Consider the following 25764-nt stretch of genomic DNA (forward strand, 5'->3'; position numbering starts at 1 on the left):
AAGTGCAAGGTGCTCTGGTATCAGCACAGGCTGGGGAATGGACAGAGCGAGAGCAGCCCTGCCCGGAGGGACTTGGGGGTGCTGATGGGTGAGAGGCTGGACATGACCCAGCCATGGGCACTCACAGCCCAGAGAGCCAAACCTGCACTGGGCTGCATCAAAAGCAGCCTGGGCAGCTGGTAAAGGGAGGGGATTCTGCCCCTCTGCTCTCTTGAGACACCACCTACAGTGCTGCCTCCAGCTCTGGGGTCCCCAGCAGGGAAGGTGGGGACCTGTCCAGAGGAGGGCCAAATTTATTAGAGAGATGAAGCACCTTTCTTATGAGGAAAGGCTGAGAGAATTGTGATTGTTCAGCCTGGAGAAGAGAAGGCTTTGGGGTGCTATAATTGTGGCCTTCCTCCTGAAGGGAGCCTACAAGAAAGATGGAGAGAAATTTTTTGCAAGAATGTATAGTGAAAGGACAAGGGGCAATGGATTATTTAAACTGATAAAATATCAGGAGGAAGTTCTTTACTGTGAGGGTGGTGAAATACTGAGACAGGTTGCCCAGAGAAGCTGTGGATGTTCTGTTCCTGGAAGTATTTAAGGTCTGGTTGGGTGGGTCTCTGAGCAACCTGGTCTAGTGGAAGGTGTCCCTGCCCACAGCAGGGGGCTTGGGTCCCTTCCAACCCAAACAATTTTTTGGGTTTTGTAACTGTTGAGAAAATGTTGATTCAGAATATATTTATTTTAATACATTTCATAGACATGAATGTCTAGTATGCATGTCTGAGATTTGCAGCAAGGCTGAAAATATTTTTTGCTTCTTACAGTACTTAATGTAAAGTAGAAAGAAATGTAAAAGTGGTTAATCCAAGTCCCATATTGAGTTGAATGAACTACTCACAGGAGAGAAATGGGGGTGCTGCTTCAATACTTAACCTGATTGCAGCATGTGTAGCTGTCAGGCCAGCTAAGTGCTTTGGCCATTACTACTGCGTGGATGTTCTCTCCAACTTTGCAGAGGCCTGTCACATGAAAAATTAGTTTTAAATGTGTATGTTTAAAAACCTTAGCCTGAATGTAATCTTGAAGTTCAAAATTATTTTAGAATAAAATCAAGTTCATAGCCATCCTATTCTAGAGTTTTTCCTTAGGCGTACAGTAGCATCATGCAAGTACAAAGATTTTTTCTTAAAGGTGCGATCCCATTTTGAAAATATTTAGCACATCCTTACCCTAGAAAAATTTTAGGTGACTTAATTCCACTATTAATTTGTGAATAGCTGAGGGAAAATTAGCCAGATAAAAATATCTGACCAGACTTTGAGAGCACAAAAATATTGTAAAAATTAGATGAGTGTTCTCCCCCTGACTGAAACTCATATGTTACGAAAGGTATAAGAACAGGATGAGGATATGTGATATTTAATTTTGGTACTTTCTATTCTCCCACTATTTGCACTTTAAATATCTCTGAGCCAAATGTGATGTTAAGTGTACCATAAATTTCTTTATTCTCTTCTGTATTACAGTAAAATTTTTTTATCCAGTCCCCTGTATTGATTTAAATAAAGATTTGCTGGGTATTTCACGGATGAAACTGCATGGTATTTATTCCCTTAGCGTGTGTCTGTGTTTTTCTGAAACATATCTCCTGTTGACTAAATTCACAGTGTGGGTTGAAAGGGTCCCTCAGGAACCCATCTGGTTCCGACCCCCTGCCACCAGTGGAAATACCTTCCACTAGGTTGCTCAGAACCTCGTTCAAACTGGCCTTGAACACTTCCAGGAATGGGACATCCACAGCTTCTCTGGGGAACCTGTTGCAGTACCTCACCACCCTTACAATAAATTTCTCTATTGCTTCTACCCTTAGTGCAGGAAACACCCACAGCAATTTCTCTGCTGGTGATCAGACACACTCTGCTGTTCACCGTGCTTTAAAAGCTGATCTTCGTGCTAATTTGGGAGGGATTTGGTTTTTGTAGTTGTTTTTTTTTTGTTTGGGGTGTTTGTTGTTTTGTTTTGTTTTTGTGGGGTTTGTTGGTGTTTTTGTTTTGATGGGTTTTTTTGTTTGGGTTTTTTTTTTTTTTTTTTTTTTATTTCACAACCTGTTTTTTTACATGTCAAAAATAAAAGTACTTGGGTACTTGCTGATTAGCAGATAGGGTAAATGTACCTGGCTTCCAGTGAGTTCTGCTCAACCCTGTTTTTTTGGTGGTGTTTGGTTTTGTTTGGGTTTTTTTTGATTTTTTAAAATGTTTTTCTTGTTGTTGTTACTATTTATTTTTTTAAAGTATATTAATTAAGAAATTAGGAGTTGAAACATTCTAAACCACCTACTATTAGTTAAGCTTTTCAGGCAACTTTATTATACATGTGATTGCATTAATCTTCTTTAGTGCTGGAAGTAGGGGTGTATAGTTTTACCTTATCAGTACTTACCTTTAAGTCCTAGGTAATGTACATAACTCCAGGTACTTTTTGGAGAATGTAAAGACTTTACTGTCTTGTTTTAGTGGATTTTGTGCCATACTTTCCCTATCCTCCCCCTGCATCTTAATGCCTCTCTGCAGGCTGCTAAGGCTTGGAAGATGACAATGTGAATACATTGAATGCAATTGAAATAAGAAAATAAATTGATACGCTTGCCTGGCATGCTATGAAAAAAAGGTTATGATGGTAGAAATGGACAAAGTTAGGGGAAGCGAGCAGAAACATTCTCATAAGCAGAAAGGAAGCATTTGAAAGAATGTAGTCATTCTGTTTTCTCCTTATGAGAAGGGAGAAACTAAAAACCGTGGACTTCTCCGGCAGAGATTGTGGTTCATCAACTCAAAATGTGTGGATTGCTTTAGGGCAAATGGTGGCTGAATACTGGTGGCTGATATGCTGTGTTTTAAGGCAAAACTGCTAGCAGTCAAGATGAAAATGAAAATCTTCAGCTATTGTGATAACTTGTAGAAAAGAAAATTATTTCTTAGCTATTCCAAACTATGAAAATATAAGTGCAGTTGCAGTAGAGATTAGGGCTGACAAATGTTCATTTTTGAGGGCTATTTCTTCCATTATTATCGTGATAGCATTGGAACAGCTTTTAACATGTCATCAGTGTTTCTAAGATAAGCATCAGTCTTGTATTTTTTTTCCAGGGTTTTACAGAGTGGCCTGCCAAATCACTGTTGCTCCAGGCTGAACATTTCAGTGTTTCTTGTCCAAAGAACAGTTTTTAAATCATCATGGTATTCTGAAGTATAGTGGCCAAAATTCAAAATTACAAATTAATTTTTTAAATACCACTTAAATGCTTCTGTAACTCAAAAATATTTTTTAATTAAAACTTAAAATTGGGAGCAATAATTCATAACATCTAGAAGAGTTTTAATTGAGTAGAAGCATCAGATTTGCTTGATAGTGAGTAATATTTTCAAAGCATAAATCATCCTCAGTGTATCATTATAACTTCAAAATTGCAGGTAAGGGAGTGCTGTTGGGGATCTTGGCAACAAAAAAAATACTGAGCATTGTACTTTTTGGTGTGATGGGTAATATGGCAAGCAGGAACCTTTAGAATTGCTTTGTGTAGAAAGATAGTTAAACTTTTGTTTGACACTGAAATAAACAATAGACCTTCATAGGTACAGTTTTTACAATAGTCTGACATGGAGAATAACCTTGGGAAGCCTTTTCTGTTTGTGTGAAACACAGTCAGTGCAACAAACATATTATTTACATGAGTGCATTAGCAGAGGACTGGATTTGATGATTCAGGAAGCTTGTTGCAGTCGTGTGTTTCTGGGGCTTAGAGCCATGAATGTGCTCAGCATGCAGACGTGTTTCCATTCTATTCTTTTGACCACATGCGGATAATAACCTAAAGCAGATATATGAAGAAGTTCTTTGTAAAGACAATTAGTGCTGGAAGTACTTAAAAACTAGCAAAAAAAAAAAAAAGATTTTTAAAGATTCTTTTTTGAAAAAAATGAAGTAACAGGTCATGAGGAATCCAGGCAATAGAGTTATCTTTTTTCCAAATCAGGTATTTAAGCCTTGGAAGTCAATACGTAAGGGAGCTTTTACCCTTGCAGACTGAATTATAAGATGCAGCAGTTTGTACTGCAGGATTTAAAACAAGAAGTCACTGCTGTGGGGAATTTATTAGTCCTTTGTACTATCTTGTATGATAGCAGAGTTAATTCCATGTAGTTTACTTTTGATTCAACAATTCGTTTTTGTTTGTTGGTTGTTTCCAGCGTTCTCACTACGGCTGAAATTGTATGCATGGTATTTTTATTTGTCTTCCTGACAGGCCTTTAAGAACCTACATTCGTGTGTCTGTGTTTACCTTACTGGCAGCTTCTTCTGGGGTTTCTTAGAGACAGACCTTTTTTTTTACTTTCTTGCCTGTGTGTGGATGAGGATCTTTTTCCTAACCTCTGTTATCTTGTCCATGCTTTGTCCTTCCTTTCCTCATTCTTCTCACTGGTGCTACTTCCTTGCAGTCTCTGTCCCCCTGCTGTGCTGTCCCTTGCTCCACTTGTGCCTCAGCAGCCTTTTCTCTACCTCTTTTGTCCTGTCTGCTGCTGAGTTTAAGGAAGGGACATCTGTGCACATGGCTGTACTTTAAAGGAAGTGCTGCCTGTAGCAAGCTGGAGTGAATCTAACCCGAGAGGCACAGAAGGTGTATTAGACATAGGGCAAGATTTTAAAGCTTTTATCTACTGCATTTAGGAAGAATACTTCAGAGTAAGGTATTGTTGGTGCATTGTGAAAATGCAGAGTCTGTTGTTGTATCATGTACTGTGGAGTACTTGGATAGGCCAAGAATGTGAAGTGCAAAACAGTTGTTGACAAAGGGCTGAAATTCAGTAAGGCAGTGCCTCTGGAGTCAGTCCTGCTGCAGGGTTACTGGCACATCCTGTCAGTCCTTCCATAAAGAGAAGATTGGGGTTTATTTAATTCTACTAATGAGTACTTGATAGTTTGTTCCTTCTTTTGTTACATAAGCAAATTAATTTGACATGTAAGATTCATTGTTAAATTGCATCCCAAAGCCATAGACTGTTGTTCGAGTGAACTATTGAAGAACTAGAGAGGCAATTATGAAAATACTTACTGTGTAATAGCTGTCAGGTAGATGCCATCTGAGTCTATAAGGAACCTTGACATCTGTGGCTTAATTGAATGAAAAGAATGTTTTTAATGACTCTTTTAGCCCTTTGCTTTGCAGATAGCAGTATGAGCTACCTCTAGCTTTCTGCAGAAGGCTGGGCTTTTTACAATGGATCACTGATACATTTACAGAAGATCTGAGTAACTAAAATTGCATTAAATACTACAGGAGCATCTATAAACAAATACCTAATGCAAGAATTTGGTGTAGTTGTCAGAAAGCCATTAATATTAAAATACATTTATCTCCTTCAATGCATGCATTTTGGGAAATTGTATGTTGGATAATTTTTTTGTTTCTGGGGGCGCATGCTGTCTCAACACTCTTCATGGGACATGTAAAGCTCTTTTTAAGTGTGTATTACTACACAGCTGTTACGTTTTCATGATCTGAATATTTAAATCAGGTGGATAGTCTTTGATAAAATACATACTTGTAGAATTAAGCTTTGTGGCCACATATTCACATTGTTTGTTTAAATTGAGATGCCCAGTTAGTGTTTTAAATAGTAATGTGGTCTGCAAAACATTTACTAAATAACACTGTTCCTTCTTAAGCTTTTTGAGGTATTGAAATACTGCTTGCAAGACTGCCATGCCTGAAGGAGAATAAATGTGAAGAATGACTTCAGCCTTGAGAAGCTAGGTTTTTTTCCAGTAATTTTTTATTCCCAGTGAAGAAAAGCTTTGGCAAACTGAATCTGTATGAATTGGAGGGGGAATCACCTTTCTCTGTGAATAATCCCTGTTAAAGCATCCCTGCTGGTGGCTGTACTAAAGTCTCTCTGTGAATTTGTTTCCCATATGTGTACAATTCAGTTAACTAAACAGCTTCCTTAAATACCACTCTGCCTTGCTTTCCCACCACAAAAAAAAAAAAAAAAGAAAGCACAAACCAGCCAAAGCTCAACAACAAACACAAGCAAACCCCACAATCAGTACCAGCTTGGATAAAGAGATATTCTTAAGACAGCTCCAGTGCAGCTCAGCCCATACCTGTCCATGCAACCCACTGAAATGCATCTGAAGGTAGTGCCTAAGTGTTCATGTTCTGCCTGAAGGCTGGTTACAAGTGATGTTCTTCAGGGCCATCTTGTTTAATGTTCATGACCTTGAGAGGAGATAGGATATGCTTATTAAGTTTGGCAACACTAGACTTAGACTCTCCTGGTCTGTATCAATAAGAAAGAACACAACCAGAATATTGAGGGAGATCTCCTCCTCTGTTTGGCACTTGTTAGGTAAGAGCTCTCACCAACATGGTCTGAATTCAGCATTAACACTGCCTTGTGGAGAATGTGAGCCTAAGAGACCTTCCAAGGCTTGGTTCCCCCTGAATAATTCTCTGATTCATTTAACTTACATTTGAGGTTCTCAAAATGTGCCCCCTTTTGTGTTCAGGTTATTCCTTTCAAACCTTAATGTTTAAGGGACTGTTCAGGAGATGGGATAAACAAACACATGAAATGTTGTAGTAATCATGATAAAATTGTATTGTAGCTGCTTAATAGGTTATAATACGATCTGTGCTTTTTTTTCAGTGATTTTGTGTTCATTTCTTTGAATAGCTGATAAATTGGTTGATACTTAGTTATTCATTCACATAGTGGGGATAATACGTCCTGTTAGTCATGCTTTCTTGCCCATGAAATTCTCAGTTTTGAAATCTGGTTCTGCCTCTGAACCCATTCTGTATAAAACTGTCTTGGGTTTTTTCCACCTCACCTACATTGTATGCAGATGCATGCTCTCTATCTTTGTAGCTCCCCAGTCCTCAGCTGCATTGCAATACAAGCCTACTTTAATATACAAATTTCTCTGTGCCTTAGCTAGAGGATCAGTCAGTTGTGGTTGGAGCTGTGTTGTATTACAAGTTTTCAGTGTCTTACCCCCATAAATGTTTTTGCATTGAAGGGCTCTTCCTGAAAATCATTAGTTGCAACTGTTGATCAGTTGCACTCTTGTGCAAACACAAGTGACAAGTGGCATTCCCCTTGGCCATTCCTCTGTCACTGTGCTGGCCTGGTTCTGATGGCCAGTCTCTTGTGTCACTTCATAGATAATAATGCAGAACAGATTGTGGTCGAAAAGTATAACATAAAGTAGTCCTGGAATAACAGAATCTAACTCCTATCCTTGTGCAAGACACCCCAAGAATCACACCATGAGCCCAAGAGCATTGTCCAAACCCTTCCTGAACTCAATCAGGCTTTGTGCTGTGACCGCCTCCCTGGGGACCTGTTCTAGTGCCCAGCAACCCTCTGGGTGAAGAACCTCTTCCAGATATCCCACCTCAACTCCTGATTCAGCTTTGTGCTGTTTCTTTGAGTCCTGTTGCTGGTCACAAAAGTGAAGAAGAGATCAGCGTCTGCCCTCTTCTCCTTGTGAGGATGTTGAAGGCCACAATGAGGTCTCCCCTCAGCCTCCCCTTCTCCAGGTTCAACAGACCAAGGGACCTGAGACAGCTCCCCTCCAGACCCTTTACCATCCTTGTGGCCCTCCTTTGGATGCTCTCCAACAGTTTAATCTCTTTCTTATATTGTGACACCCAGAACTGCCCCCATCGCTTGAGGTGAGGGCACTCCAGTGCAGAGCAGGACAGTCCCCTCCCTTGCCCTGCTGGCCATGTTGTGCCAGATGCTCCCTAGGACAGGGTTGGCCCTCCTGGCTGCCAGGGCACTGCTGGCTCAGGTTCAATTTGCCATGGACCAGGACCCCCAGGTTCCTTTCCATGGCACTGCTCTCCAGCCTCTCATTGCCCAGTCTCTACCCACAACCAAGGTTGCCCCATCCCTGGTGCAGAATCTGGCACTTGCCCTTGTTGAACTTTATATGGTTGCTCAGCCTTCTAACTTGTCAATGGCTTCTCTGCCCTTGACCGGAGTTTACAATTTAATTTTATTAGCAAACTTACTTTGAGTCCTGTGTCCAGGTGATTAAAATGAAGATGTGGACAAGAACCAGGCCGAGGATGGATCCTTGTGGAACCCCAGCAGTGGCAAATCACCAGTCTGAGGTCATCCCATTCACTGTAACCCTTTGTGCCCATGATCCCATGGTCACCCATTCTGTAACAGGGTTGTCCAGCTGTGAGCTGGATGCTTTCTCCAGAAGGACACTGTGAGAGACGGTATCAAAAGCTTTGCTGAAGTCCAAAAGGCTCACATCTGCTGGCTTTTCTAGATCAGTGGGTTACCCTGTTGTAGAAGGAAATCAGATTTGACAAGCAGGACTTTCTTTCATGAACCTGTGCTGGCTCTGACCAATGACTGCATTGTCCTCCAGGTGTTTTTCAGTACCTCCCAGAATAATCTTTTCCATGGAGTCTTTGACCTTTTGTTGCAAACATTTAAAAAGATGCCAGTAATTTGAAGTAGCAAACTGAAAGAGAAATATTTTGTGTGGTTTCTCTTCTGGCTTGTTTGTTCTGTGCAGTTCACTGCATTTTGGACACAGTCATTTCATTGATGGGTGAGCTGAACACATCCATTCACATGCTGTGTGAGGAGTTTTGGGGTGCAAATATGTCAGTCAAGGAAACTGAAAAGGTTAACAAATATTGCAAGCACTTGAAAGAAAGATCAAAATACAAGGAATATATGTAGTTGTTTGGATTTTGTTTCTTACTGGACAGCAGCAGGGGCATTTACTAGTACATTAAATGAATAGGCAGAAACTCCTATGGTGTATGTCGTGATTTACTCCATCATCACTTTATATTACATAAAAGCTTGCTCTTAGCTCACCTTCAGCCTCTTCTGGGGCTGAATAGTTATGCCTCTCCAATACCAATGTCATTTGCAGTTCCTCTGAAGTTTGCATATTTCTGAAACAACTTTAATTTTGATTCATCTGGGAATTAGATCCACTGTGAAGTAATAATGATTTGAATAATTATTGTTGCTTTCAGGGACTTACAAACTGTTCTTCCTCATCTGAATTCTTGGATTTAAGTGTTGTGGGAAATGCTGTAGTGTTGCCAGACATGTTTGTGTTCACAGCTCACACAGATCTATTTCAAGTGCTAGTGTTTTTATAACTTTTGGGAGTAGAGACTATGACATTTGAGATATGTGTGTTAACATAAATAACTTTAACCTGAGCACTTTCAGTCTGCATGGTATAACTCAATCAATTGCACAGTGAGTGATTTATATTCCTTAGTCAACGTTAGTTTCAGGGAAGCTCAGCAGATTAAAAAAAAAATAGGAAATTGAGCTGTTGTAGATTTGAAATTGAAGTATAGCTGAGCTTTTTCCTGTGTCCTAGCTGCTGTCATGAAGTCATTTGTAAATGCTTCTAATTTATCACTTTGGATGCAAGTCAAACATGGAAATTTTTTAATTGTAGGATCAGGGTTCAGTGTGAATTGTTGCTTTTCCTTTTTATTAATGTTTCTAGTTTGCAGCTGGGTTTTTTGGGATATGCTTTTTTAACTTCAAAAGTTACTATATTTTTCACGCCAGACAATTTTGAGGCATGTTACTGCTAAACTGTCCTGTACTTTGTTTATTGCTTTGTTCTAAATGTACATTGCCAAATTTTGATGGTACAAGTGCTGCCTTAACAGAACTGCTAGTGACTGTTGGAACAGCACAATGCAGCACACGCAGTTGTGTTCACACAAAGCAAAGAATAAACCTCTGTCTGTGAGTGTTCATTGGTTTCAATAGGCTTTTCAGTAGCTCTGCATATTACAATTCTTAGCACCTAGAGTACATTCATATTCATTACAGCAGTACAGTTCAACCCCTGCTTGTGATTTTTTTTTCTTTTCCATCCCCTCCTCACCCAGAGCGTGAAGTGAATGATTTTTTTAGTGCTAGTAATGTACTCTAGAAGATGTTATGGCTCTTTTCTCAAAATGATGGAAAACGCATCTTTTGGCTTCTTCCATCTTGTAAGAAACACGTTAAATACCAGAATATTTAAAGCTTTTTGGAATCTTTCATGATGACCCTTGTGGCTATTGAGACTGAGAGGTGCTGGGCATGTATGGCATGCAGTCATTTCTATGAACAATTAGTGGAAGAACTGATTGGTATGTAGTAGTTCCATCTTTTAAAGGTCTGAGTACTTGCTTCTTTATTTGAATGTACTGAGGATGGGGGGATTGGTTCTTTGAATGCTGGATAGCTGTTTAAAATGCTTTTTTTGTTTGCTTGTAACTCGGCTGTTTTATTTGAACACTCTTTAAACCAAATGGCTTTTGATAGTCTACCCCTGTTTTATTGTACATACCTGTCTCTTGAGTTCAAACTTACTGATACAATGAGTGTGGGTTTTGCTTATGCATGCAAAAATTCTCTACTTGCAAATAATATTGAGAGATTACCAATAATTCCAGTTTCTTTTGCAAAATTGATTTTTTTTTGCTTTTCTCTCTAATGTACAATTTTCATCCCTATGAAATGAAACAAGCTTTTCTTAATGAAAAAAAGAGTACATTTGCCAGTGTGAATTAATTGGAGCCTTTTGTTTGTTAGAATGACTTCATGTTTAAGATATCTGATATCCCAGTAATGAGAAGATCAGACAGCTATTTGATTTGAGCATTTGATTAATGCATTTAATATGTTAATATATGGCATATTACCTTTGTAGATGAACCGACTAGTCCTAGTATTGACCATGATATTGCACACATTCCTGCTTCTGCTGTTATTTCTGCATCTGCTTCTCAAGCACCAGCTATAACAGCTGTTCCTCCCAGTCCTACATCTCCAATCCCTTTAATTCGGCGACAACTTTCACATGATCATGGTGAGCGTTGATTTCATTCTTTCTCTCTTGCAACTTTTTTCCTTTCACACTCTGGAGATCAGGAGTGAAAATTGTAAACTCTTTATTGCTTGAAATAAATTGCAAAAATGTATTCAAGTTCCTGCATACTCAAAAATTTCTGTTTCTTTGTAGAATCCATCCGGCCTAGTGTCCTGGATAGCCAGCCTGCCACAAAAACAGAGAGATCAAAGTCGTATGATGAAGGACTGGATGACTACAGAGAAGAGGGAAAATCGTGAGTTCACGGAAAAATTAGTTAATTTGGACATCTGGGTTTTTAAGTGTTTAAATTCTCATTTTAACATTTGTTTTTCTTCCAACAGATCCATTAAACATGTATCTAGTTTAAAGGGGATTAAGGTAGGTAAATATATATATATATAGCAACTCCTAAACATTACCTATACTGCTGTGACAGATGGTTTGAATTATACAGGTCTGCTTTTGAAGTGATGTGCTAAACAGACAGGAAGTTTATTGGAATTGCTACTGATCAAATTGCTGATGTATTCATAATAAAAGTAAACATGGTCTCTTTTCTCCTGGACCCATCACATGGTCCTTGATGTTCGTTTTCCTCAGTCTCTATAAACAAAGCGTATTAAATACGGTGGCCTTTTGTGAAAGCTCAGTAATGAGAGTCTTAAGATTCATGAAGTTTCTCAAAATATTCTTGGCATGTGTAAGGCGTGTGCAAGTTTACACACTGTTGTTGTGTGTAAACTTCAGAAATTGTTTTCCCAGGACCATATTCCTGGGGACATTTTTAAAGTGAGAAACATCCTGAACATAGGAACTGTAGGCCAACGTCTACAGAAATACACTGTAGGATTCTTTCTGTGATGTTTGCTCTAGGTCCCAGACAGCCAGAAATCTTCAGAAGACTCTGGTTCCCGAAAAGATTCTTCTTCAGAGGTGTTTGGTGATGCCTCCAAAGAAGGGTGGCTCCATTTTCGACAGCTTTTTACAGACAAAGGAAAGGTACCTGTCATGTTCGGGTTTTTAACCAAGGACAAATGCCAAGCCTTCCTGTTTAGGTTTTTGTTGTTGTTGTTGTTGTTTTTTTTTTTTTTTTTAAGTGATAATATCATCAATAAGAACATAAAAATTTTAAATCAGGTAGAAATTGACTTCAGCCAGTTCCTCAGCTTTGTCTACAGACTGTTTTCCAGACTGTTTTAATTTTACATTTCAAAGCATCTGTTGAAGTAAACTAATTTCTAATGACTAATTAAATAATAGGAATCAGTCCCTTGGTAGGTGTAGTTGCATTTTTTTACTCTCTCCTAATAATGAAAAAAGTTGTAATTTTTGCGAATGTTGCGGAGTTGAGTTCAAGTTAACCTTCTGCATAAATACAGTCTAATGCTTAAGGAAAATTGGGTGTCTGGACTTTCCGTGGTGTGAAAATGCCATTCTGACTTGGAGGCAGTTTAAAAGGCATGGGCAAGAGTTCCCTAAATACCAGACCAGAAATGGTCTCATTCTGTTTCTTACCCACTGTCACATGTGAACGCACACTCAGTGGGTGGTCTGGGAGGGCAGGTTATGGAACAATTCACTCCTCCAATGGAGGGCAATTAGTGAATCCCACTTTGTGTAGTCTTTCTGCCAGCCAGGTGGATAGCTTTTCTTTGTAAACTTCTGGAGGTAGTTTTGCAATCCAGAAAGAGGCACTGTAACAAGTAAGCAATCTGACACCTTGGTTGCTTTTTTCAGCGAGTTGGTGGGAGCATTCGGCCATGGAAGCAACTGTATGTTGTTCTTCGAGGTCATTCACTATATTTGTACAAGGATAAAAAGGAGCAAGTGACCCTCTCTGAGGAAGAACAACCTATAAGCATCAATGCTTGCTTGATAGACATCTCGTACTGTGAAACCAAGAGGAAGAATGTATTCAGACTCACCACATCAGACCGCGAGTATCTGTTTCAGGCTGAGGACAGAGATAATATGTTAGCGTGGATTAAGGCAATACAAGACAACAGCAACTTAAATGACGAGGTGATTGTATAATATTTAAAGCAGAAGTTGTAGTTTTTGCATTTTAATTAAATATGTGTTGTTTTCTTGTAATTAATACTTGAACAGAAGAATTAACTTTTAATTAACCAGTTGACCAAAATATGAACAGGAACATAAAGGAAAATGAGGTGAAAGGAAGGGTACTGAGTAAATTAATAGAGTTTAAAAAAGTCGATGTAATCATGATCAGAAAACAGATGTTTGAAATAAATTAGTTAATGCTGTTGCTGATTTGACTAAAGATACACTTTATAGTAAACTGATCTGCCAAAAATACTTAAGCTTTTTTAAAAGATAATTGCAGATTTAAGACCAGTGTGGTCCCTCTTCAGACTTGCATTGCAGAGTGTGTGCAGTAATACAGTGTGAAGAATTTCTCAGTAGTTAAAAAATAAAAATTTGAAGAAGCCTGTTTCTCTGATTAAAAGCTGATGTTTCTCTGAATTAAGTCAATGCTTATTGCCAAAGGCAAATAGCTGCTGTTGTACATAAGGTATCAATATCTGTCCCAATATTGTCCATTGTGTTTTCATTGCAGGGATGAGCAACAGAGGAATATTTTTGTGTCTGTGGTCATGCACATCTACTCAAATTCAAAATAATTATCCAAAGTATTACACAGATAGATAAAAATGCGGATTTGAATTCATTCTTTTTCAGCTGTATTTGTAGTAGCAATTAGTTTTCTAAGCACTATGTACACACAGGATTAGAATATTTTGAGTAGTAGTATGCGTTTACTTGCATTTTTTCTGTTTAAGCTTACTTTCAGTTTAAGAGGTATTAATTAGATCATGCTGCTTTGGAAAAAAACCCCTGTAAATACCAGTACTTGATTCGTAATTACTCACTTTTATTTTCCTTGTGGTTTTTCAGTGTTTTGTCTTTACTGTTCTCAGGAACTGCCTCTTAGGATGTTTGGTTGAGGGTTTGGGTATTTTTTAAGTGGACTGAATTGTTGAATTCTATACTTATTTGGTTACCAGAAGAGTTAATCATATTCTTAAAGGATTTTTTTTTTCTATTCTATTAGATTATGAAGTCTTTCTCAATTTATTTTTTAGGATACTGGTGTTACTAGTAGAGATCTAATTAGTCGAAGGATTAAAGAGTACAGTACAATGATGAGGTGGGTGAATTATATGTTGCCAGTGGTCTTTGTAGAGTTTTTATTTAGCTTCTTTCAGCTGAAGTAGTCTCTCTTGTTCAGTTCTTCAAGCAGCAAAACAGAGCCATCTCCCAAAACACCTCGCCAGAGTCTGAGTATCAGACAGACTCTCCTTGGAACTAAAGCAGAACAGAGGACTCAGAGTCCACATTCTCCTAAGGATGAGACAGAAAGGAAGCTTCTCACTAAAGGTCTGTATGTTTTGTGTATTTCTTTAGTTCCCTTCTGCCCCAGTGTAAGGCCATCCAGGTGCCCTTCTCAGGTATTTTTGAATTAATGAATATACAGATGCAAACCAAGTATTAGCCCAGGGGTTTTAAGCTGCAGCTTTAATCAGTCATTTCTAGGAACTACTTAATCTTGGATCCTGAAACTTTTATTTTAGTCCCCGCTTAAGAAGTTTTTGTGGACTTTTTCCTTCAGCTCCATGTAGGGCTAACAGTAGTAAACACAGGTGTTAAGCTGCTTGAGAGCAAAATTTTGCCAAGCTTTGGAAATAATTTTATGTGTAATTCATACTTCTGTCTCCCGCTGACTCAGAACTGATAAGGTGAATTTTTCCACTAAAGTGCTTCCAAAGTATAGAACAGATTTTTTTTGTCCTAATTTTTAAAACACATGAGTGAACTTGTATTATTTTTCCAGGACAAAATTAATGCCTCCTGAGTTCTAAAAAAGTCTGATTAGCTGGCACTGCAAACTTGAATCAGTATCTGAGCTCCATAAAATAATGTCACTATCTACTCTTTTTTATTCTCTTATTCTTTTTCTTTTTTTTACTTTTTTTTTCCACACGGTGTGTAGACATATAGTACTTCACATCAGACTGTTGTTTAAAAAATGCTGTGTACAAATTCAGGCAACTGGATAAGCAACCACTTTTGATCAACCACTTTGGAGTGATTCATTCTTGAATTTAAGCTATCATTGAATTCTGGTTTTTGTTGCCAGAAAACGTCCCTTTGCTTCTGCAAAGCTACACCTGTAACTAAATTGCACATGTTGGGTAAATCTCAAATCTACTGAAAGAATATCTCCAGAAATAAGAGAGAAGTATTTACTGTGTTAGATGACTTGCAATGCAAGATAAATAGGAATTGCAGAACTGAACTTTAATCTGATTTTTGGATAGAGAACATTTTAAGTGAGTAATGTTTGGAATTACTTAGGAATGACTAAAATCTGATAATTTCTGAAAGAATGAGTAAGTCTGCACAAGTGTGAGCATGGCTCTAGAGTCTGATGGGTATTTTGTGCAGCAGTGTGATTCCATGGAGACTTAATGTTGTGATACTAAATGTAGATTTCAATTTTTAAAAATGTTAGTAGTTTATATAAATATCAAGTTTAAATTTAGCAGTTTATCTACTTTTAGTCTTAGAATGATGAAATGCCACAGTAGCATCCAGCTCCTTGCTTTTCTAAGTCTGGGGTGTGAGTATGTTCAGATTTATCTCTTGAACCACAGAATAGTAACAGAAGTTGTGTTTAAGACAGATTGATGTTTAATTAATTGCTGCATAAAGCCAGGCTGGTAAAAGCTGAAAACACAGCAGGTGTCACTTGCTCTTTGCAAATCTGTTACCTGTATTTACAGTCAGTTTTGTGGCATGAATGTTCTTCTTTTTCTTCTTTATTTTATTTTTTTTTTTTCCCCACTGTCCTAACAACAAAAAGATGAGACAAGCCCACCAAAAGACAAAGGGACATGGAGGGGCATTCCAAGCATTATGAGGAAGACATTTGAAAAGAAGCCTTCTGCTGTTGGAACATTTGGTGTTAGACTTGATGACTGCCCTCCAGCTCATACCAACAAAGTATGGAAGTAGAATTTTTCTTTCATTGTAAATGTAAAATACCTTTTAAATCACTTACTTATCTATAGAACTCTTTTTTTTTTTTTCAGTATATTCCACTGATTGTTGATATATGCTGCAAACTGGTTGAAGAAAGAGGTCTTGAGTACACAGGTATTTACAGAGTGCCTGGAAATAATGCTGCCATCTCAAGTATGCAAGAAGAGCTCAACAAAGGAATGACTGACATTGATGTTCATGATGATGTAAGTCTTTAATCACACTATTTTCATATTAAAATCCCCAAAACTTTTGGTTGTTGTTGTGATCATAGAAATATAAAGCACGTCTGACCTTCTCTTTTAAACACGTAGAAATGGCGTGACCTGAACGTGATCAGCAGTTTGCTGAAATCCTTCTTCCGAAAGCTCCCAGAACCCCTCTTCACCAATGGTAGGTTGTTTTCACTACAGTTTTGTCTTTAGGAATTGCAGTTGAACAGTTGTCTTACAACATTCAGATGATTTGAGAGAAAATTTAGGGAAATCATCCCCACTATGCATTGAATGTTGCCTTTCCTAAAGACTAGGGAGTCATGGTGATCATCTTAGGAATGAGAGGTGTAAATATAATTTCAGTGATGTGAAGGGATTATGAATATGCAACTAAAAGAGTAAAACTTTCATTTCTATTATTGCAGTATTCACTGAAAGCTGTTTTTTTTCCCCCCCTACTGTCATACAGAACATACACTTACAATATAATTTATTGTAAGCTAATTTATGACTTCCAGAGGTCATTCTTTTATGTATGTTACTAGTGTTCAAAGGGGGAGTGGGGCTGGCAGATGGGGGTTTATATGCATACATCTAGAGATCTAAAAACTCATATGTAATTTCTGCTTTTTCAACAGACAAATATGCAGATTTTATAGATGCCAATAGAAAAGAAGATCCTGTTGAGCGTCTGAAAACACTGAAGAGACTGGTAAACTAAAATCAGTTGTGTTGTAGGTGCACTACAAAATTAGCATTAAATGTTCAGTGTTCTGAATAGTGATTGTTTGTTTCAGATTCATGATTTACCTGAACACCATTATGAGACTCTCAAGTTTCTTTCTGCACACCTGAAGACAGTAGCAGAGAACTCAGAAAAAAACAAGGTATTAGAAAGAAACATATAACATATTTTGGTTTGTCTCATTAAGTATTATTTTTGTGCAGGATCATTTCTAATTAAGGTGATGATTTATTGTTGTAGATGAAATTGGGGAGTGCTGTTATGTGCAGAAAATTTTTGTAATAGGCTAAGTACTCTTGCACAGTATGAACATTTAGTGTGAATTAAGTTTATTCAGTCAGTCTTTTAACTCCTTGCATCCTAAATTTATCCCAAATCTAAATTTCCTGTAATCCAATCTAGACCCCAGTAAGACTGTGCCTGGGCAGGGCATAGGTGAATAAACCTGCTGACAGAGGTTGTCACATCAGCTTTCTTTGAAGCCTGGCTTCTGGATGCTTCAGAGATTTTTAAGACTAGGACTTGCTATAGTTACTTGAGTGATTAACCTATAGATACTGTTTGGCTGGTATTAAGAAAGAAAATTCATAATATAAATGGTGGTAGTTCATCATTACTAGATCATTTTCCACTACTAAGTATAACTTTTTGTAATTTCCATAGGGTGGGAAAGAGGTGGTTTGTGTAAAGTGCTCCTGCATGCTGTAGTCCTTCAGTAAATGCTAATAATAGTGTCCCCTTTTTCAGCTCTGAGGGAGGGGTAGCTGCGTGCAAAGCTGTTTATAATATGGGTGTGCTTATGGATGTTTACCTCAGGGCAGATAACCTGATGGCTTGGCTACCAATGTTCAGGGTACAGGAAAAAATTTGATGTAATTGATGGTATATAGAAAAGCCTGTGGCCAAATCATTTAAATCATCTTAAATAATTCAAAAGATCAGTTGAGGTGAATATGGTAGGTTCTGCAAATAATGCCTTCCAGTTAAATATGAAAGAAAAGTATGTGTGTGTTCATTAAAAAAAGAAAATCCACAGATTATAAACTTTAGTGAAATTACAGACAATATTATAAGGAAATTATAGTAAATGTAATTTTTAAGTGCAGTGCCTAAAGGAAGCTTCTCCATCATTTTATGGTTTTGGTGGGCTGTATAAATGTTGTTAAATACTGTTAATATTGTGAATATATAAGGCTATATCACTGAGGTGTTACAATTGTGTGACTTGTCAAAAGACACAGTTCGAGAGAGCATTAGGGGCTTGTGTCATGATTGCAACTTACTTCTGGTAAGCACAAAGTCTTTGCCTCCTGTGTATTACTGGTCTATTCTATATCAGAACAGTAAACTCTTAACTTAAAAGAAGTAAGCAAAAACAGAAGGTAAGTTCTGCTGCTGTTTCTTGAAATTATTTGCCACAGATATAACATTAGTCATATACTTAGTTCACTTCTAAAGTAGTGACCTGATCACACAATGCCGAGCCTGTCTCACAAATAGATGTCTTGGGTGCATGATGTTTGTTCTGCCACCTCCTCTGAAGTTGGTGCAAATTGAATGAGGTCTTTGTCAGTAGATATAATACAGTATTTGACTACCAGCTTAATTTTGTGTGTGTGTCATATAAACGTTTTCAGGAAAAAAACTGGGAACTATCAATGCCTTTTTACAAAACAAAAAATTCTGAAAACATCAGTGTTTCCAAGCATCAGTGTTTCTTTAAGGAAAGAAGAAAAGATCCCCCTGAAAGCGTAAAGAATATGTCTGGGTTCTTGAGTTTTCTGTGTTTGTGAAGCCATTTGCTTGCAGTAGGTTAAAGAAGGCTGGAATTCTGAATTGCAGAAACGTTGGGTATATTTATTGCAGCTGCATATAGCAGAGTTTTGTTGTAGTGTAATATCCTACCTGAGTCAGTATTGTATTTTTAAAAAACTCTTTCATGTCCTTTTAAATGGTTCTCATACATTTCAATAGTGTTGTATTAATATACTTAGCCCATATTACTGTATTTTCTCATTATAAATGTATGATGTGGAAATATTTCATTTCTTAGATGGAACCAAGAAACCTGGCAATAGTGTTTGGTCCAACACTTGTGAGGACATCTGATGATAACATGACACACATGGTTACCCACATGCCAGACCAATATAAAATTGTAGAAACACTCATCCAAAAAGTAAGTGGACACATTTCATTATTGAAAAAATAAGATCGTGCACAGATCTACCGGCTTTTCTCTCATTGGGCCAGTTTGGGTCTGGTATTTATCCATCAAACTCTCACTTTCAGTAAAATCTGTGTTTGATTGTTCCACATTTGGGTTTGGAATTTCCCATAGGGTTTTCACCTTTTTTATTTTAACTTTTAGCATGACTGGTTTTTCACAGAAGATGATGCTGAAGAGCCTCTTGTAAGTATTACGGCATAAATCCTTGTATTCTAACTGCCTTAGTTTAGAATCTGCTTCTGCTGCCTCTAGAACGCCTGTATATTTTTTACTATGTCGCTGTATGGTTTGCTCTTCAGAAGCACCTTTTTAGCTTTCCAGTCCTTGTAGTAATGAATTCTATTCTTTTTTTAAAAAGCAAGCCATGCATTTGTTTTAAAAGCATAAAGGAAAATAGGACACGCTTTCCTCGTGTTCTTCAGGTGAATAATGCAGTTTTCTAAATGCTGTTGAATCGTAATGAACTATTTGTGAAACGATGATGAAGAGATCTTTGTTTATTAACTGTAGACAGCAGTTCAGGAGGAAAACACTGTAGAATCTCAGCCAGTGCCAAACATAGATCATTTACTCACCAACATTGGAAGAACGGGAGTATCTCCTGGAGACGTATCAGGTAACTCTTGCCTGGACAGTGTTAATCCATAGGCTAGAATAACCTACTCTGTTAACTCAGTGTAACTCTCTCTTCCTATTTTCTTTCACTAATAAAATGTTTTCCTCTTTTCCAAAAGATCATTTAACATTTCTTTAAAGACTTGAATTGTTGATAATCATGCATGATACAATTTAGAAGATTTTTTTTGTCTAACAGGAATTTAATCATGAAAAGATGAGGCTTGCACATAGTATTTTATTTATTCACAGTATCCATGCAATCATCATCGTGAGGTCAAGCAGATACGCTGCTATAAAGTGGTTTGTTGTGATGGCAGAAAGACTGATCTTCAGTGGGGTACTAATATTGCTCCTTGCCAACGTTAGGAATGCAAAAATTTGAGTTATATTTTCTTGTCAAGTGATGGACACTTTAGTATGTTGCAGTATGTTTATACTAAAGCTGGTTTCCTTCTGTTTATAAATGCCATCCTCTTTTGTGGCTAAGGATAAGCATTACAGGCTCTTTTTTGGTGACTTTTCCCTTCCTCCCTTCACTGTACTATTGCACTAACCCAGCATGTTGTATCCCACGAATGTTATCCCTCCCTCAGTCTCTAGCTTTTGTTTCAGTTTTCAGAGGGTTGTTCAGCACTTACTGAAACAGTCACTTTGTACTGATGTTGTAACAGGCGAAGTGGGAGGAGTCTATCACACGGTGATGTCATTAGTGGATTCTGTGATGTCACTGATGGACAACTGGAACTGTAGGAAGAAGGAGGACTGTTGCCCACACTGTAGCTGCCTTGTCTGCAGAAACCCCCGTTTCTTGTAAATGGAAAAAACCCCAAGTTGATCTGTGCTGTAAATTTTCTTTTAAGAGTATTTTAAACAGATCAATGCTACTTTTTAAAAGTTTTTCTGCTGTTTCTTGTTATCTCTGAAGCAGACCCTGAGGAGAAATAGCATGGTATGGTCTACCAGTCTTTCTAGTCATAAAGCATTAGCCATGTGTCAAAAAGGGGTGTGGCAGGGGGCTCAGCTCTTTCTTCCCAGGGAGAAAGTCCCAAGTTCGTGTTTTTTAGTCATTGTGCTAGCCCCTTCCTACCCCCTTTATAATTGTATAATCTTGGGTTTTGCGAGACAGTGAAACTATGGTGTCCATTTTTCATTTCATAAAAGCGCTTGTTGTGGGAAAGTACAAAACTGGTAGCTGCTGACATCTAGACAATTTAAAAATAAAATTTTACCTGTATGTAGTAAGAGGTGGAGAGAGATGTATAATTGGGGATTTACACGGAAAATATGACTTAATTCCTTTAAAACCTCACAAAAAGAGTATGTCTACAAGAACCATGATTTGTACCTAGGGAGCCAACTGTACAAAGACACCCAATTTTGCTTTGTGTATCCTGAATCTCAGGAGAGTACACAGTGCCATCCTGAAAAGTTCTCTCAGCTGCGGTTTTGCAGGGGCTGTATACTTAAAGCATCGAATAAACATTAGTATTTTTGTTTTTTATTTTGAAGAACAGGGCTCCTTTGCCATTCCTATCATTGAGCTGGTTCTGCCTACAATTCACAGCATCCTTTCATGGCGGTGGCTTTCTGTGGTGCAGCTTGCATCTTTGTGAGCTCTGACTATTCACTCTGTTCTGGTTTTAATTTGCTTCACATCTTGTTCTGTGCTTGTCTTTTTCATAAGTCCAGCATTGTCTGTAGCAAAAATTAAACAGTTGCACAGAACTGAGCAGAATTTTTTTGAATTTTTCCACAGATTCAGCTACTAGTGACTCAGCAAAATCTAAGGTAAATAATTTTCTGATATCATATAGTTACAAGCTTCTGAAATCTGTTAGATGCTTCCCTTATTAAATCACTGATATGCAGGTGTACTATAGAGCTTATGCAGAATTTCTTGAGTAAGTGTTTTCTTGAGTACTGTTTTCTCAGAACCTTTTTTGAAGTGTTACAATGGAAAAGGACTTGTGTGCAGTTAGCTGCATCTACCAAAGCAGTCAGTTGCGCACAGCAGCAGCTTTGTTCCAAGCTCTCACAATTGTGGGCACTTACCTTACCCCCTTTTTGCATCTTATTTAGTAAATAAGGTAAATATACATAAAAATGTATATATATACATAAAAAGGGATATAGGTAAATATACATTAAAAAACGTACTTAATGTATATAGTATGCTCCCTGTTGTTGGCATAGTTCTAACTCACAGACAGGATTTATGTTTCTCTATTTCACTGAGAAAAGTATACTTAGAATTCAGCCTGATCTTCAGGAGGCAATAGCTCCTCCTCTAGGAGGAAGGCAAAGGCTGTGGTTAAAGATTGCTCTGCAGTATCTCCCTCAGAAGTGTTGCTGTGCTGGGGAGGAATGCCTCAGGAAGCAGGGGAACAAGGCTAGAAGGTGGCAGTTTGGTCAGTGACAAAGCCCTCATGTGACACATGTGGTTTGTCCCTCATGTGGACAAGCCTCTGTCTCCTGGGCTGTTGTTCAGTAGTTCTGACACTGGGTGTCTGTAGCATAGGCTGACAGGCAGCACACAGCTGACCTCAGTGAGGCCATGGCACAGCTCTGTGCTGGCCTGCATTCCAGCTGTGGCACTGATGCCCCCTTGGAGCTGGGAACAGGACTCAGAGCATCCTTCTGCTTCATTGGGAGATGCCATCACAGCTGCTCTGTGAGGATGTTTGGTGGCTCAGCTGTTTCCTCAAAACAGCCCAATTTCCAGGACACCACATCACACTGCCTGTTGTAGCAGTGAGGCTCTAAGTAGGAAAGGTGCAGAGCTTTGAAGGGGCCAGGTGGTAATGTTAGAGTCTTGAAAATAGTTTTTAATTCATAAAATGGAATAATTTGGCTTGTACTTTTATTGTTTCTGTGCCATTTTGAAAGTAAGTTCCTCTAAAATAAGGAAGTTTTTTCTTTTCATTTTCTGCACTTAAACTAGTTATGAGTAACATTCATTTTATTGGCAGTAATTAATTGGTACCACCATTTACAAACTCATTCTGAAAGGTGAAAGATGAACTGAAAAATGGAGCAATTAGCCTTTTTGAATAGGTAAGACCTTGAAAGGAGGGATTGTGAAGCATCTGTGAAGCAGTTGCAAACCAGTCTTGAGAAGGTTTTCTTACTGTAATGGGGTCTGCTTTATTAGTCAGTCAAAAGCTTAATAGTAGTATACAGAAACCAGTCTTGGCTAAGTGGAAGGGACTCAGATAAAAAGTGGAATGCTCAGGAAAGAAATTGACTTATTGAGCAATGTAATTTCAACTACCAGAAGGAGCATGTAAATGTTTCCTGAATGAAGATGCACTTTCTACTGTGAAGCTTAGGATTTGTTTTTAAATTGTTTCAGGCTTTTTGACTTTAATTATGCCCTCTCCCTTTCTTTAACAGGGTTCTTGGGGTTCTGGAAAAGATCAGTATAGCAAGGAGCTGCTTGTGTCCTCCATTTTTGCAGCAGCTAGTCGCAAGCGGAAAAAAACTAAAGAGAAACCACAACCAAGTAGCTCTGAGGATGAGTTGGATAATGTGTTCTTCAAGAAGGAGCTTGCAGAACAATCTCGTGGTGACACAGCAAAAGAGAACACAGCTAAAGGGGAATATGAAAGAGAGAGAGAGATAGGGAGGAAACAAAGGATGTTTGTCCTGAAGGAAAAAGAAAACAGCAGTAAAAAAGATGTGAATGTTGTAAAGGATGAAAAGAAGTCATTAAAGAAAGAAAATATCCTGACAGAGGAACCTTCACTGCCTTACGATGAAAAATGTACAAAATCATCAAATATCAACTGTCTGCAAACCGTGCAGAAGAATAGCCCAAAAATGCCTATGTCACAATCTTCTTCCCAGGTTGAGGAGACAGTGTCTGACTCTGGCACTATGCTAAGCACTTCCTCCCAGGCTTCCCAGCACAGATACTCATGCAAAAAAGTAGCCAGCCCTGAAAGTAAACACAATGAGTTTTTAGCAGCTGATGTCAGCTCCATCACCTCAGACTACTCAACTACTTCATCTACTATGTATCTGACTGGTTTAGATGCCAGTATGCTGAGCCCTGAGGTGCAGTCAGTGACAGAAAGCAAGGGAGAAGATGCAGATGATGAAAGAAGCGAATTGATCAGCGAAGGGCGTCCCATGGAGACGGACAGTGAAAGTGACTTCCCTGTCTTTGCCACCAGCGCTGCTGCCGAAAGGCTGTCCAAAGGGAAAGTTCCAGAAGTGGTAAAGACCAGTCGGAGGAACTCTGAAGAAAGTGAAGTAAGTTGTACTGAGGGAAGTTCCACGCCAAAGTTAGAGAGTCGCAGACTTTTTAGCTCACACAAACTTATTGAATGTGATACGCTCTCCAGGAGAAAGTCTGCGCGGCACAAAACGGACAGTGAGGGGTCAGGGGATGCGAAGAGTGAGAAGGACTTGCCTACTGTGACCAAAATGTTTGACATCATGAAAAAAGGAAGATCTACAAGCAGTTTAGCTACATCAGCCAAAAGTGAGGCTGACAAACAAGAACCTACGTGGAGACTTAAGATTACAGACAGGTTAAAGCTGCGACTCAAATCATCTGCTGATGATATGTTTGGAGTTGGGAATCAAAAAGCTAACTCTGCAGAGACTGCAAAGAGAAAGAATATCAGGCGAAGGCACACACTTGGAGGGCAGAGGGATTTTGCTGAAATAAGTGTCTTGAATGCTTGGAAAGCTCAAGAACCAAGTCAAAGTAGAGAGAGAGAATCTGAGCTTTCAGCTGTGACTCGGTTGAAGCCAAAATGTCCAGCCCATGACCTCTCGATCTCGGACTGGCTTGCACGAGAACGTTTACGCACTAGCACAACTGACCTTAATACGGGTGAAACTGGAAAGCCCAGACTTGAGAACACTAACTTAGCAGAGGTATCAAAGGTAGAACTGCCCTCATCTGCAGAGATGCAGGCAGATGAAGGCAGCTCTTCCAGCAGCTTGACTTTAATCAATAGAACACCACCTTCGGGACCATTTCAGCCACCAGACCAGGTAAATGGTGAAAATTATCAGAACATGAACAAAAACAACTTCAGCCCAGCAGTTGATGCCCATCCTCATAAACTGTCTGGGACCCAAGTGGTTAGATCTCGATTTTACCAGTATCTTTGAAATGGGGAGAAATGTCCACTGCAGCAATTCATTAACTTACCCTCACACTTCCCAGTAACTCTGCGTGTGTGTGTGTGCGTGTGTGTGTGTACATATATAAATATTTTTTTCCTGTACTGTTGTTGTTATGCAGCCTTCATTTGGGCTGGTTTCATCAATGTGCTCTGTGGAACGTCTTCACAGGGCATTGCCACAGCCAGAAGAACACTAAAGTATATATATATATATATATTTTAAGAAAAAGTATATTTGATGGCTGCATACAAATGTTGAACAAAGCATCTGATGCAACATGCTGTGTAGTGTATACATGGTTTTCTGACTGAGAGTTGGCCTGGCATTAGTATGCAGGAAAATTGTTCTTTTGGTTTAGTCACTAACAAGTGCCTCATTATAAATTCATTTGGTTTGTTAGGGTGCCATATTGCTAAATTAGAGAAACTTATTACAAACAAATAAATGCATTTTACTGTTAATGAATTTCATTACATTTTACAAATGTTAACACAGGTGGCTACAGAGCTTCCATTCCTTAGGCATTCCAGTAAATATTGGAGTTTTATATTTCCAATTTTAATACAGATTTTGAGTTTTATGTGACTTGAATTTCTAATCTTTCTGTAAAATAAGTAACTTAACTGTACATATTACATGTGTATCTTTTCTTCAGATACCAGATTTGATATAAATGTTGTAACATAGGCGTGTAGATAGTGGATACTGGATGGAACTGGTTTCTTTTATCGAGAATATAATTCTGCATGAAGACCTAATGAATCCAAACCTGTATCATGCCTGTGTGCATACCCACTTAAACACTGGAAATAAAATTGTTTTGGTGA

The 25764-nt window shown here is 38.4% G+C and overlaps 1 protein-coding gene across 3 annotated transcripts in view; it reads left to right on the forward strand.

The window, feature by feature from the left end:
- The window catches only part of ARHGAP21 (Rho GTPase activating protein 21), a 113224-nt gene extending 87460 nt beyond the window's left edge, over nt 1-25764 (forward strand). For 2 of the 3 annotated variants that reach the window (XM_059841799.1, XM_059841789.1), the window contains exons 9-25: nt 10759-10917; nt 11071-11173; nt 11262-11298; nt 11794-11919; nt 12658-12942; nt 14028-14092; nt 14174-14322; nt 15809-15948; nt 16038-16193; nt 16302-16380; nt 16841-16914; nt 17000-17089; nt 19001-19126; nt 19319-19360; nt 19688-19793; nt 21552-21583; nt 23189-25764. In XM_059841799.1, the coding sequence (XP_059697782.1) occupies nt 10759-10917; nt 11071-11173; nt 11262-11298; nt 11794-11919; nt 12658-12942; nt 14028-14092; nt 14174-14322; nt 15809-15948; nt 16038-16193; nt 16302-16380; nt 16841-16914; nt 17000-17089; nt 19001-19126; nt 19319-19360; nt 19688-19793; nt 21552-21583; nt 23189-24922 (3503 nt within the window). In that variant the 3' untranslated portion in view covers nt 24923-25764. The remainder of the gene's footprint in view (nt 1-10758; nt 10918-11070; nt 11174-11261; nt 11299-11793; nt 11920-12657; nt 12943-14027; nt 14093-14173; nt 14323-15808; nt 15949-16037; nt 16194-16301; nt 16381-16840; nt 16915-16999; nt 17090-19000; nt 19127-19318; nt 19361-19687; nt 19794-21551; nt 21584-23188) is intronic. The other variant, XM_059841806.1, reaches the window with a different exon arrangement.

Source organism: Haemorhous mexicanus, chromosome 1 (assembly GCF_027477595.1).
Source record: "Haemorhous mexicanus isolate bHaeMex1 chromosome 1, bHaeMex1.pri, whole genome shotgun sequence".
In the NCBI taxonomy this organism is placed as follows: domain Eukaryota; kingdom Metazoa; phylum Chordata; class Aves; order Passeriformes; family Fringillidae; genus Haemorhous; species Haemorhous mexicanus.